We start from the raw sequence: 15,352 nt of genomic DNA, 5'->3' as shown, positions 1-15,352 counted from the left end.
AAATCATATTGGTTCTTTACAATATTCTGTCTTTGCTAAATTGTTGGAAATGCTAAGCAAGTAGTTTACTGCAGTAATTGTAGGACAACAGTTAAATCTACTACTGAAAATTTAGTTTATGGACTGGATTGCACTTTGTATCCCATGCCTATCTGTCTTCTCTGGATAATTTTACAACCTTCTAACCAGAGCTGACAGAGAGATTGAGGTCTCAAAGCCAATAAATTTCTATAAGCTCATTGAAAACTGAGAGACAACTAGAGGAGAAAGATCCTTTAAGTTCATTGAACAGTGTAAACAGAACAAATGCCTTTTCACTTCATCAAGAGTATTTTCCCAGTGTTTCATTGCCTGGAAGCTGACAGCTTTGGGTAGCACTGCTGCTACAGCTGAGGTAGCTGAAGGAGATGGATGCTTTGTATCTGTTAGAATGGCTGTGTGCCTGGAAGCTCTTTTCCCTCTGTTATGGCAGTTATTTAGTGAAAGATATAGTCTGTCCTCACAAACCTTGCCTGCTTTTATTAGAAAGCATTAGTGCAGTCCACCCAGCAGAATTCCACACAATCCCACACCCAAGCAGAACAGGAGCAGCCGGCTCTCTGCTCTCCAGCCCTCCATGTGCCCTGATATGGCCTAGGTAAATTGATAGCTGGCAGAGGCCCTGGAATAGGCAGAAAAAAACCAAGTAATACAAGTCTCAGATGTCAGCTTTAGGAATTTACTTGCCATACGACACTGAACCATGAAGTTTTAAGAAGGAAACCGTGGGCTGGAAACTAACACCTGTCTCTTTCAGGTACAGAGCAGTTGCATCCTGGAGCCGTGTTCAGGGGATTGGAATCCCCATGATCACTGCTATTGAAATTTTCTCCATTTGGCTTCTGTCCTTCATACTGGCCATCCCAGAAGCAATTGGCTTTGCTGTGGTACCTTTCAAATACAAGGATGCAAGTTATGTTACCTGCATGCTCAAACCTACAAATGATTTCATGTTGGTAAGTAACATCCTGTCTTCTCTTTTTTGGAACCCACAGTATGTGGGTTAGACAATTAAGATACTGGATGATAATAGAGTTTATTCATGCATTAAACTGCAAAATGTATTCTAAAGTGTATTGGTGCAAAGAGGATCCTATGTTCACAGTGACTTTTCTCTGTGTTCAGCCAGAGAGATTAAATGGGGCTTTACTGCATTTTCATTTCTTTGCTACTGAAGATTCTTACTACAGACATTTGCAATTCACACCTGCTGAAAGTACAATCAAGAGATGTATCAGGGTAGCCAGAGCCTTGAAAAGTTTTGAGTTTCAAGGTACAACACCTTGGAGCTTGTAAATGTCAAAACACATGTTTTACCATGATTAGTCATCCTTCTCTATGCAGTAGTCAGCTCTCTTGGCACACAGAGAAAAGGGTGGGGCCATGCTACATGCATTAAAGTCAAATAAAAAATAATCCTTTAGTTTACAAGGAATCATGACTACAAAGCTGACAGTCCCACACCTCCAGCTAGGTGTTTGTGCAGTGTTACTGCCATAAGATACAGCAGCTCAAGAGCAAGAGGAGTGCCTGAGACACTCCAGGCTGCTTTGGCACGTTTCCTACCCCTCACCTCTGTGCTCCTGCAGATTAACAGCTGTCAGAACCCACATCAACTTCTGCAAAGCAGCTCAGGTGAGAAGTCACTGCAGAATCAATAGATTACTGTATAGGGGCATAGTGGTTTTCCATATGGCCTTGCAATGAGAAAATATCTTAATTTTTTAAACTTCTGAATACAGTGAAAGGCCAGGTACCATTCATCCAGTAATGAAAAAGAAAAAGTAATATTCTGGTCTGTTACAGAGAAGGCAGATAGCACCAGTTCTTCAGTCTTGAGAAAACCTTGGTATTTTTTTCTGGACTAGAATTTTTCATAATAGAGTATAAGTTTCTCTTTTTTGAATGCCTGGTGCTTCTCCTTTTATTGGACCAGAACATAACTTGGCCTAGAATTGGGAAGGATAAGGTAAAGTGGAGCTGGGAATTTTAGAAAATAAAAAGCGTAGATGATTACTTTTTCAGAGGAACACCCCCAACTGTGGTAGGGTTACACAGACTATAGGGATGGCCAAAAGAGCATGAGATAATTGAAAGAGAAGACAAAAGGAATTCCCTAACAGAAATAATTAATGCAGATAAAGATGGAGTGGAATTTCCCAGAGTTTATTATATTTTTGTTTCTTGACTCCACAGCCTACATTACTGTAGTTATAAGACTGTGATTTATGAATTACACACTGCAGCAAAATTTCCCTCTCTAATGGCTGTTTTTCTCCTCAAATGTGCCTGGACAACCTTCACTTCCTTTTTCCCTAAGAAAAAGAATAGTTTTCCCTTTTCTCAAAAACATTATAGTTCAGGTCTTCCATAGGCATGCTAACTTTAATGATTACTGTTCTGTTTTTAATGTTCTAAGTAGAATAGCTTGGTTTGTTTTCCTAGCAGAAAGTAGTAACTCTTACTTGCTCAGTATAATTCAGAAGTGCCAATCTTCCCACAGCAGTTTGATTTTTAAGGAAAGAAACCAGTAGTTATGTCCAAGTTTAGAGTAAATGTTGGATGTGTCAGTCAAAATGGAGAGCTTTGTGTTTCAATGTGTTGCAAGCAAGTACAAACATGAGATTAAAGTGGAAATACCATTTTAACCTTAACTATAGTATTTACTACCACAAACACCACAATAAACAATTACTAAACTTCAGGAAGGATTTGTTATTAACTTCTGTTTTTAATAGGAGCTTTATTCATGTTTAAAGCTATCTTTGAAAGATTTAAAATATTCATGCTAGACCATGATTCCCAAGAGGCCGAGCGCACTAGGAAACTTGTTTAAAATGCACATTTCCTGTAGAAAACCAGTTCCATGTGGGTTTTCAAGACAAACAAAAGAATGTCTACTTCTCTTCAATCAACCCATTTTTCTGCATTGATGTAAGCTTTGTGAAACTGAGATTCCTCAATTAATCATTTACAGACATTTCAGAGTAGGTTTTATAACTCCACGAGGCCAACTCCTCATCCAGAAGTGATGTATTGGTCAGGGCTGTGACACGGACCTTTCATGTGTTTTCCTGACCAACAAGCAATGCTCATGGAGCCTGGAACACTTTTTGTAGGACACAAAGTTTTCCTTGTAAACATGGAATGGATTCACGTAGTACACATTTTGTTGTGCTGCCCAGCCAATGTGATTCCAGGTTGACTTGGAGGAATTTGCCATGGAAAAGATAATTGTCTCCATGTATTTGTAATCCTTTGCTCTGCAGAAGGAGCAGCAATTACATTTGCCCTCAGTACAAACTCCTCAAATATCAGGCATATTGTTTTCTGGTTTTCTGCTGGCAAAAAAGCTTTGCTCCCAGAGGAGGAAATTCTGCCCCCAAGGAAAGTGCAGCTATGCAGGAGACTGCAGCCCCTTCTCAGGGAGGAGAGGAGGCTCATGAGGAGGAAACAAGTTAATCAACACAACACAGCGTCCCAGAGTGAGGTCGGATTGTGGCCCAGAAACCAGCAGCATAATCTAAACTAGCAAATTCTGTATGCAGCTGTGTTGGGGCAGAGGGAAAAAAATGAAAAGCATTCCCTTTTTCTCAGTAAATCAACTTCATAATGTAACTGAAGTAGATTTTTAAAGTAACATTATTAAACACCAGTATATGAATTGTAACAACATTTTTCATCTTTTGAAGTTTAGTGCTATTTGGTTTTAAATGTAAACACGATGTCAAAAGTTTGAGTTTTTCAAACAAGAGTCATAAAATCCTCAGGCATAAGAATTTTGACATTTGGTGTGGGAACTGTGATGTTACGAGAGCACATCCTCAACCTAGACACAGGAAGTGTTTGAAATGCTATATTTCAGCGCATACTTTTGGCTGAGCATAAAAACCAAGATACAGTATTTTCTCAAGTCTGAAAACATGATCCTCTACAGAAAAGAGCAATTTTAAATGTTTTCTCAAATGTAGTATTTCCCACGATACAGAAATTTATTAACTTACAGCATTGCTTACATCACAGCTAATATTTAAAATTATACAGAGCAAAGTATTGCTATTCTATCAATACCACACTGTCCCATCACAGAAGGCAAATGGTGGAAATGGCAGTCAAGGGGTTAAAAGTAACTGTACCACTGGAAGCCATCCCTAAGCTTTGCACATATCAGACAAACACTTATGAAGTGGCTCCTATCTGCCCAGTACATAAGCAAACCAACTGCCAACCTTTTCACTGATAACAAAAGGTGATTAAACTTACAAGACATTTTGAATTTTCCTTTTTTGGCATCAGGACAGAAGCTTTAGAGGTAAATGGCATTTCCTGAGACAGGCTTTTAGTAAGATTCATTATCTCAGACTGACACTGTCTACATTTTGGCAGGTCTTTTTCATGCAGCTGTATTCCAGTTTTCATGAATGAATATAAATGTTCAGAAAGTACAACCAAAAAAAATTAATTCCAACCCAAGACAGATTGCAACAAAGGTACAGGCAGGCTCTCTGTAAATGTTTACACTGCCACAATTCCTATTTTGATGTTGGTCAAAAAGAGAGCAACAATAAGCAAACAGACAGATACCAGTGTACCAACTGTCATGTTTTTCCAAGGCCTTTCAGTGGTATTTTGCATTCAATCATAAGAAAATATCTGCTCTCTTCTTTTCCTTATCTACAGTTTTACAAAGATGCAAAGGATTGGTGGCTGTTTGGTTTCTATTTCTGCATGCCGCTGGCATGTACTGCCATCTTTTATACGCTAATGACTTGTGAAATGTTAAACAGAAGAAACAGCAACTTGAGAATTGCTCTCAGTGAACACCTGAAGCAGGTAAATATACTAGAAACACTAATGCTTGAAAATATTGTTCTTCTCTCTATGGGTTACGTTAGAAATATTTCAAAGTGTACCTGAATACAGTAAACTACAGAAGTGGAAAGTGAGGATGTGGGTTATTTATGATAAGGCATTCATTTAAACCCAGAACAAAGACTAAATCATTGTATAAGGAGGCATTGAAGACAGTATGCTCAGGAAACTAACCTTTTTATTTCTATTTATTCTGACAGTTGTGCCCTCCTTCTCTTTAACCTCAAATCACTACTGGCTAAATGCTTTGAAATTTAACTACAAAGATTTGCCAAAAATGTTTCTTTTTCTGTATAAAGATAGGACTCCATGGATCCTCCCTCCTTTTGGCACTCTTTGATATGTAACTGTACCTTCATATAAAAAGCAATTGGAGAATAACCTAGTTTAGAAAAGAGTGGATTTTGCTTCTCAGGGTTATTGCACTGCTGCAGTACCACTGGAGTAGCTGCTTTGAAAAGAGCAACAGGAGAACAGAGCAAACAAATGATCACAGAACAAAGTCGCTCACAGAACCGTCAGGTCTCTTTGCTGGTTTGGCAGTGCTGGCTGATGTTTAACACGTAACTGAACTTTAAAAAAGAGTCTGGAGCTTTTCCCATGCATTAATATCAGCCCTTCAAATTCCACTCTTTTAACTTCCATGTTCACAGATGTGAATCCCTAAAGCAGTCCTCTCTGCATCAGAGTGAGTTCTCACAGAGGTTCCTCCTCTGCTGGCTCATTCCAGACCAGGGCTGACTGGAAAATCCTCCCCTTGTGCAGATTCTCCACTCTTTTCCCTCATCAGGCCCTGGGACTGCAACACAGTGTGTTCTAGGGCCACACACAGGCTACTCCACCCAGTAGAACTAGAATGGTATGTACTAGGAGTGGGGGAATCCACCGCCCTAAAATGCAGTGCCCACTAAGCTTCTCAGACTGGCTGCTGCAGGATGACTTTATGCCACAATTAAAAAATATTTATCTTTTTAACCCTCACCCTTCCTTCCTTCCTTCCTTCCTTCCTTCCTTCCTTCCTTCCTTCCTTCCTTCCTTCCTTCCTTCCTTCCTATATACTTGTCCACACTAATGTCTAATCACAAATATTTTTTAATATTTTGATAAAAGCTGCTATTATAAAAAAGAGGAAACTGTAAAAGTCTTATTCAAAGCCTAACAAGACTGTAATCACTATTTGACTTCAAGTTATTTCATGACAGAGCCTAGCAGTGCTTGTCAGTGTTATATTACACGGAATCCTTACCCCTTTATATGCTTCTCTTTATCAAACCCATGCCTACCAAACACCACTGGAATGCATTGTCAAAAATCCACTAAAGCATCTGTAACTCTCTAGAGCCACATAAAAAAACCATTAAATTGCAATTATTTCCTAAGTATTACAAGATTAAGTTGTAATACTAACATTTCTGAAATGTTTGTAGAGGAACTATTTACCTGAGAACATCAAGATCCCACAGTAAGGATCACATAGCAAAATCAAGATACTGGGCAGTATCCCTTTATAGAACACTATATCAGAGAGAATCCTACAATATTCTAGCAGTACCAATACCTGTGTGCCCAGCTGCCCCAGCCTCAGTGATGACCAGGTTCTGTTGAGGATGGCCAGGATCAAGAACATGACAAACCCCATAAAAAAAAGTAGTACATCAGGTAGTCTGAAAGCTCCACTTTGGGAACCCTTTTATAACATATCTATAATACTGACTTTGCTGCCAAAATTACTAACTACAATCACCTGCTAGGATGCATTGGGCACTCAGCATACACTCTTATCTCCTTTATCTAGCGTCGAGAAGTTGCCAAGACAGTTTTCTGTTTAGTTGTGATTTTTGCTCTTTGCTGGTTCCCCCTCCATCTGAGTCGGATTTTGAAGAAAATGGTATACAACGAAAGAGATCCCAGCAGATGTGAACTGCTCAGGTACTTCATTTTCTATGCCAATACTTTGTACTGAAAAACATATAATGCTATATGCTTAGAATTTCTATAAGGAATGTCACTGTGCAATGCAACTGTGGTGTTCATTAATTTTAAGCTGCACCCATTTTCAGCAGTTTCAGTTTTAATGAGGTAGCATAATCTCAACAAATGTTGTTTGTCATTATTTCAATAACTTTGCTCTAGGTTTTCTGAACATCTGTGAGACAGGTTATTATAGATATGGCACGGTAGAAGATTAGATTGAGGGAGTTAAGAGAGAATGAGTTTGTTTGACAGAAGAGGCTGTAACCACAAGGAAAACAGATGCTTCTGTATCATATGAACTGTGCAAATGTTTGTCTTCCTCTTGCCTAGTTTCTTGCTGCCCTTGGATTACATCAGCATCAACCTGGCAACCATGAACTCTTGTATAAACCCCATAGCTCTGTATTTTGTGAGCAAGAAGTTTAAAAACTGTTTCCAGGTAAGCTTCTCCTGGTAAGATTTTATGTTCAGTTAACTAACTGTATTGAACCACTTGGCTCTTATCTATTTTTAACAGCTGGGAGAAGAGGCATGCAAAGGAATGAAAGAATATAAATTGTCTGGTTTAGCAGCTAGCAGTTCAGTTCACACAGCACATCTACCAAGATGAAACTATCCACTTCACCTGAAATACTAAATAAATAAGTTTGACATAGTCCTCATATGTGTAAACTGAGATAGACATGCTGTTGTAAATACTATTTATCTGCACGTGACATGCACATGAATTTGCTTGATAACAATTTTCCACTCTCCATGACAGCAAGCCGCTTGTATTAAACAATCTCATTAATGACTGAAATTTTCAGGCTTGAACACCAAATCAGGCACCTGAGTTGACTTTGGCAATCAAATATACACTAAGTCTTCTACCTGCATTTTCCCGTTCCTACAAATGCAAATATATTTTAAGGCTAAAATAATTTCCTCGTGACAATGTGGCTCTGCAACTCCCTGTCCACCTGTTAAAGGCAACAATAGGAAGCAAAAAAAAAAAAAAAAAGAAAGTAAAGAAAGTAATGAAATGGAAGATTGAAATAGCTTTATCTGCAATGAAAAACAAAGGATGACAGGACTGTACCACTAAACTTTAAGTCTGAGAATAGGCGGAATCCAAACTACTGAAAAAATGTGAAGAATTATTACACTTAGGGAATACCTGTTTGTCTGTAGCCTGCTCAGATTTACAAACTATTTTAAGGGAGCATTTTCACATGATAAGTAAGAAATCAGCTTCTATTCCTAACTGTGCAAGATGTTACACCTCAGTATGTTCACTGAACCTTTTCCAAAATAATTTTGTCTTTTTCTAAGATGTGAGAAGAGACCTAAGTCACGGGCTGAGGAACTTTTCTTCTTTTCTCTTCCATGCTAAGCAGCATGCTGATCCCTAAGTTTGTCAAGTACAATGATAAAGAGAGCGAAAAACCAATCAACCCAGCACCTAACAATATGTATTGAATTCTGTAAATTCTCAATCTCTTTACCTTAGTGAAACAAATTTCCCTTTTCCTACTGTGAAAGTTTTTTGCAAATAAGAGGTACAGGCTGGGCCTAATTTGCTGCGCTTGTGATGTTCAATCACAGCAATCATTTATGTTCCAGGATAAAAATTTCCCTGAATATAGCTAGCACTTCTTTCAGCTAGAATCTGTTATCTGTCATTTCTGAATGAAAAATATGGCTGGCAATCTGCATAGAACTGAGAGATTTGTCTTAACATTTATTTATTTATTTATTTGTTTATTATTCATTTTCAGTCATGTCTTTGCTGTTGCTGCTCCCAGTCTAAGAGTTTGGTGACTTCAGTGCCCATGAATGGAACAAGCATTCAATGGAAAAACCAAGAACTAAACAATCACAATACAGACCGAAGCAGTCATAAAGACAGCATAAACTGAAAATTAAGGACTCTCACACCATTTCAGAATGAAACAGGAAAATAAAGTCACTACAAAGCTATTACAACAGGAAGCCCAGTGACTGTTTCGTAATGACATCAGACATGTGCACCATTGTACCTAATTCTAGAGGTGACTGAGTAGATGGAGTGAGTGTAACTGTGATGTCCTGTGAACTGAGATCCACTGGATGGTAATTCTGCCTCTGAAAAGGATATTGATGTGATTATGACACAAAAAACTGGCTTGAGCTATACAGGTGGTTTTGCTGTTCTGAAGCAGGCAGGAACTGCCCAGTGTCTGTGACTGGTACAATGCAATCTTTTTACCCGATTGTCACCTTGAATTAATCACTCTGGAACTTTTGAGAAGATATCAAAATGGACTCTATCTGTGACTACATTTTCTCTCTGCCCATTTGTCTTTTCAGTTCTATTTCTGTGGTGGATAAAGTCCACACACCAGTTTGTTTTGCATGTTGTTGTTGTTGCTGTTTTTCAGGTTTATGTTAGAAAATGTTTTGGTCCATACCAGCATTTTACCTATGCTAAAATGGATCAGGACATTAGCTGGGCAGTTCACATTTGTAGCACTTCAGTATTCAAATATAGGAAGAGACCATTTAAACAGCATCAACATTTGGCACTTAAGCACAGATTAATACCAAAAAAAAGAGGTATTAATAATACAGTACTATACTGTGTTATTTATTCTAATGCTCTGTACAAAATAATCTGTATCAGCGAAAATAATGGAAGATGCTCACAGATGGGCACCTTACAATGTGTTTTTATTAACCTGACATGTTAATTCTTAAACTATATGAACCTTTTAATCTATTTAGACTATAGCTGCATTAAATCTAAGTTGAAATGAGGGTCAGTGGAACATAGTGAAACATTATTAAAGCTGTCCACAGCATTCTGAGAATATGGTTATTATCAGAGCAGCTATGCACTCTGTTTTCACATTGTGAACATGATGTTACAGTCAGAGTGAATGTGGAAATATGGAAGTCCGTAAGAGTTGGATGTGCAGAAGGATATTTTTTGCCTTATTTCTTACAGTGTTCTCTGTCTCACACAACACTCAAAGATTTTAATGGGGTTTAATAGGTTATCAGCATTGTTAACCATACAAATGCTATTAAAAATATATAGAAGCTATTGCTTGCATATATGTAAACTGATGGTTTCCTTATTATTTCCATCCATTAAGGCTACATGGCAAGAGATTCCAGTTTGCCTATAAAAATTTTTAATAGGTAGCCTTTCATTAAATGGTGGAACTCAATAGTGTGGTGTCATATATAATATGTCTCATGCACAAATCTGTTAGGCAATTTATAGCATCTTTTGTACTAGGCTAAGAAGCAGTAATCAAAATTCCTCAAATTTTTAAACATCCGTTTCCTCTCCAGTGAAAGATGGAATCCTGCACAGTTTTATTTAAGAGGTCAAAATGCTAGTGCCTACAGTGACTTCTGCTGCACAAGTTTCCCCAATGTTTACATTCACACAAATCTTCTGAAGTATATTTAAAAAAAGGTTCTTTACATTGGTTTGTGTATTTTTTGTGTGCTTTCGTCTCCGTGACATATATGCCTGTACAAATACATACAAATCTATGTTCATATGTTATAAACGTAAATACAGTCTTCTGACAGTGCTCTGTGGTAGAGCCTAAGAGCATGGTATGGAATGAGACTCGGCTGAATTTTACTCAGAACATTTCATCCTCAAACTGTATCAGAAATCATAGTAAATGAGTGACAATGCTCTCCTTTGAGAAAATTGAGTTACTGGGTCTCTTTTACATCCTGAAATCTTCCATGCTACTTTGACTGAACGTATCGAGGAGATGATAAAGGTAAACAGAAAAAAGACATGAGGAATGGATTTAAGTTGTAAATTGCTCCTCCTTTGTTTCAAGGCAGGAGAAAGCTTTGTGTGCATACCCCTTTTCTGCTATTTACCTGATGGCTAGATGAACAAAAAAATGTCATACACCTGCAAATCAGTAATGTGATTGCTCAGAGACAATGCTTCTACGTGTCTACAAAAGACAGTAAGCAATTGAGACAATCTAGGTCAGTTTAGTGTTCTTCTACCAAAAAAAAGCCCCTTCTATGCTTTACAAGCATTGATGCAAACTATGAGTCATGAAAATTTAAAATTTTTCCTTCTAGGACTAACATTTCCAACATCTATTGCCTTAAACCCAAGAGCTGGCTCTGTTATGTGGCAGAGATACACTACACACAAAGCATCCTTTAAACCACCTCAGCCTAGATGGAAAAACTAATTTCCTACTCCTCATAATGCTGACTGATCTTAGCAAAAGCATTAAAAAATACAAAACTTTTTAACTAATGAAAATATGAGGGTAAATTATCTAAAAGAAGTGAGAGGCACTTTTTAGAACCCTTTAGAATTATTTTAGTGAGCTTACTTAGTGATTGGAGCCTGCAAAAACTATCTGGTGACCGTCATTCCATTTCTCCAGCCAGTGGAAGGACAGAGAGAGTTTAAATAACAGTGACAAGTGAGGTCCTGGGAGGTCTCATACTCTTTTTTGCCATGTTTGCTTTTTTGTATTTTTACTGGTGGCTGCTGCTCCCACTCACAAACCAGTTGTATGAACAAAGGGTGCTGTGATGTGGCAGCAGCAGAGATGAGGGGAAAATGCTTCTGAAAATCTTCCCAAGGTACTTTTTTAATTCTCTCCTCTTCTTCACACTGAGAATGGTAAATATTCCTCCTGGTACAGTATGTACCCTCAATTCTAAAAAAGCTGACTTTCAAAAAGAGCCAACAAAAGTATTCCACAATTCTGGTGTCACACAGAAGCTGCTTTCTCTTTTACATCAGTACAACTTTCCACAAGAATCCTTCCATTCTCTTATTTTATAGCCATTTTTAATCCTGCTGTTTGCATCAATCGCAACTGAACTAAGCCTAGCTTTTCTCTGCAGATAACAGGGTCTAATTCACAAGCCTCAGATTAACTTCATAAACTTTTTGTCTGTTCATCACAATCAAAATCCATTTAACTGTCATAGTCATCTTTTTTTTGTGGACTTCAGAATTCCCAACTTTTGTCACACCACTCAGTGTAAAATATCATTGATAGTCTCACTTCTTAACTTAGTTTTAGAATACATCTGTTCTCTTTGTTTTCAATATGCATTTTTTTCAAACTCCCTCACTAAACATTTCCTCTTTGGTATATTTTATACTTATTTACTTCAAGAAGACAGCATATATGGGGTTTTCACTTATATCTATGTCTATATTTATTTATTTACATATGAAACTCTGTGCTTCAGACATGACCTAGCCAGCTCCTGTGCATTAAAAAAAGTATATCAAATCTCACCTGATAAAACCATTAGCTTAGTTCTAAGAAAAGATACTTGTGCTACCCTCATATCTGAATATGTTTGTTTTTGATTTGACTACAGTCAGTTTCAGGTGTTTACCTGTCTGTCCTGCCATCCGTCCAAACCAACTATCAACCCCCTGTCCAATTTCAATAAATTTTACAGAATAGAGTTATCATCCTTATGAAGCTACAGAGAATTTCACCACAACTGCAGGATGGCAGGAAGAACAAAATTCTACTTGTGCTCTATGCAGAAAATTTCTGAAATGTAGTTTGTGCATAACAATAAATTCACTTGATAGAAAGATGTTATAAACGTTACAGATGCAGAAAAAGCCTTGATCAGAGCATGCAACTTGTAAGACATCTGAGAATCAAACCACAACCCACAGATTCTTGGAAGCCAGTATTGGTAAGTTCCCTTGCTTGTGGAATTACTTGCTGCTTCTTTTTAGTTTATATTTTATTTTTATATGCTTCTCTTTCATCACTTACATATTTACTGCAATCTTGTTACTATATAATTTGATTCTGTGAAGCCTTATGGGTTTCAGTGTGTGAGAAGACATGATACAAATTCAAATTCTGCTGCATTTGTGTGAACAGATGCCTGCTGAAATGTCCCTGAAGCAAAGCACGCATTTTCATTAGAAGAAACACCGGGACAGCATGCTAACATTGCCTTGTAAAGTTACTTTCACACAATCAATGCTGCAAAGTATTGGCTCGGCAAAGTATTCCTAATTTACACTCCTCACTCTTTCAAAGACTAAATAAAGGCAATTCTCCAAAATCAGAGTAAAAGAAGACATAAAATATAAAAAGTTTACAGACCAGAAACAGCTGTCAAGTTGCATAGGGAAAAAAAAAGACCAAACCCAGGCATGTTTAAAATGTGGCTCTAAAAGAGATACAGCTTATCATTAGTCCAAGTGTGGGAAAGGAAGAGATGAACTAAATAAAAAAATGTAGGTCATCTCCAGTTTCTCTAAAGAAAGAGGAAATTAATTGACCTCTACTATCTCATCTTGAATCACTTTTCGCCTGTACAAACACTGCTGCTTCTGAACTGAGCTGACACTTGAGCCACAGCCTTGCAGTCCTGTTAGTAGCGTATTATTACAAAAAAGCTCAACAGAGTAAGTGTTACAACTGGTAAAGAAAAAAAAACCAAAACAATCTGAATTTCAGGAGCACTCTGCCCACACTTCTGAGAGTAACTGAGTGTCTGCCAACTGCTCTGAAATTAATGATTTGGTGCATCTCAGAATAAGGCCTTTACTTCAATCTCACTGTCTTAGTCCTTGGGAGCAAAAAGATTGAGAAGTTACTGAATCAAGCATCCAGAACAATTAATGAGAAGCACTTCCAAGCTCTCCAAGAGAACATATATCCTGCTACATATTTTAACCAGAGGTGAAGATTAGAAATCCATCGTTACACCACCATACTATCCTGTAGCCACTCTTCATATTTATTGAAACGTCTGTGTCCAAGTGTTTTTTGTCTTTTCCTCTCTAAAATTGTTGTACAGTGGTCTCTTTGGTATTGCCTCTAAATAAAGTATACATTTGGATTAGCTTTCTTTCCAATATCTACACAGTGTTAATGAAGCATTCATCTCCAGATATACATACACAGTATATTCCAATACAGAATATTGAACCACACTCCCAGAAAAGTCACAAATTTTTACAGTCAAGTTTTAAGCAGAAAATTAAGAGAGTACTCTTGGGACAAATGGTTACAGCTCAGTACTACTAGTGGAAAATACACTGATTTTTTAATAGATAAAGAAGAAACCATACCACTTTTGCTAATTCAGGAAAGAGCAGGTGTTTACTAGAATAATGAGAAACTCCACATTTCATGGGCTGGAATAAAATACTGTAAGGGCAATAAATCTTCATGCTTCATTATATAAAATGCATGTAAATTCTGGGGATTAGGAAGACATAAGTCTCCAAAACAAGATTCTTTGATTTACCTGCAATGTTTCTCTAAAGTATTAGTTTCAAGACACACTTCATACTCAGAGATAATGGTGAAGAAAGGGAGATGCTTACTGAATTTGCCTTCTTGCACTGCAAAAAAATCTTTGACTAACATTTTCCATAATATCTAGCATGGCTTTCCTGACCACAAATGAACTGCAACAATGGCAATACCAAGGACTACTCCAAAATCAAGGAATCCAGTGTTGAATTAGTTCCTTTTATGATCATTTGTATAAATTAGTATATATATGTATATACATATAATTTGAGAATTTGTTGGCAGAACCTTAAACAGTGGTTATTCTTCCATATAAAGTACATTATTAATATACAACACCCCCCCAAAAAATCTTCTCTTCCATTTACTTTAGCAGTATAAGACCCCAATCAAAATTAAAACTAGACAATGAAGTAATGCCAAGTTTCAAGTAGTAACTTGGGATAAAGTGCTGAACCTACTGACTTCAGTAGGACTGGGATTTCAGTCAGAATTTGTGATAGAGCCCATTGCAATGGTAACTGTGGCAACATGACTAATCCCACTGCAGCTAAGCAGAAGAGAAGTAAAAGATTCTGTGGGGCTTGGATGAATAATTATGAAATTGTCATCTCATATGCTCTGGTTGGGAAGCCTCAAACAAAGAAGCCTCAAACAAAGAAACCTCAGCACACTTTGTTTCCCATAAAATCAGTTTAATAAATGAATTCAGAGGTAACAATGTTATCCCCTTGCACCACTCCACCAACAGAGACAGAACAGAAGAAAAGGAATATTGTCTACTTGCAAGGAGCAATCTCATTATAGAATACTGATATTCTGAAAATTCAGAGTATTGTCCTGAGCCTGTCCTTCCTCCAAGATGTGACTCTCACTTAAACCAGTTATTGCACAGATATCAATGGAATAATCTATGCCAATGCTCTTATTGCGGTGTCCTCCTTCCTGTTCAGGCAGATATTGGGAAAGGACCATTGGCTGGAATATCCTCACACTATGTATCCCTGACATGCCTGCTGCAATTATGCAGATCAGCTTTACTGAACCAATTCTGGCCTACACTGAAATCAATGTGGACATATTATAGCATGAGCATGTATGTCTCAAAAATGTAGTGATCCTATGTCAGAGGAACCATGGATCAATATTTATTACTGCAGGGGATGTAGCATGCTGTATTCCTGAAG

The 15,352-nt window shown here is 37.5% G+C and overlaps 1 protein-coding gene across 2 annotated transcripts in view; it reads left to right on the top strand.

Annotated features, from left to right (window-relative positions):
* Positions 1-10,574, top strand: part of EDNRA (endothelin receptor type A) — a 33,437-nt gene extending 22,863 nt beyond the window's left edge. For both annotated transcript variants that reach the window (XM_005418099.2, XM_031066366.1), the window contains exons 4-8: positions 797-995; positions 4,720-4,872; positions 6,707-6,840; positions 7,216-7,324; positions 8,646-10,574. In XM_005418099.2, coding sequence (XP_005418156.1) covers positions 797-995; positions 4,720-4,872; positions 6,707-6,840; positions 7,216-7,324; positions 8,646-8,786 — 736 coding nt within the window. In that variant the 3' untranslated portion in view covers positions 8,787-10,574. The remainder of the gene's footprint in view (positions 1-796; positions 996-4,719; positions 4,873-6,706; positions 6,841-7,215; positions 7,325-8,645) is intronic.
* The last annotated feature ends 4,778 nt before the right edge of the window (positions 10,575-15,352 follow it).

Source organism: Geospiza fortis, unplaced genomic scaffold, assembly GCF_000277835.1.
Source record: "Geospiza fortis unplaced genomic scaffold, GeoFor_1.0 scaffold11, whole genome shotgun sequence".
Lineage (NCBI taxonomy): Eukaryota > Metazoa > Chordata > Aves > Passeriformes > Thraupidae > Geospiza > Geospiza fortis.
Note: the sequence above shows the minus strand (reverse complement) of the source record. Positions and strands in the feature narration are given on the sequence as shown.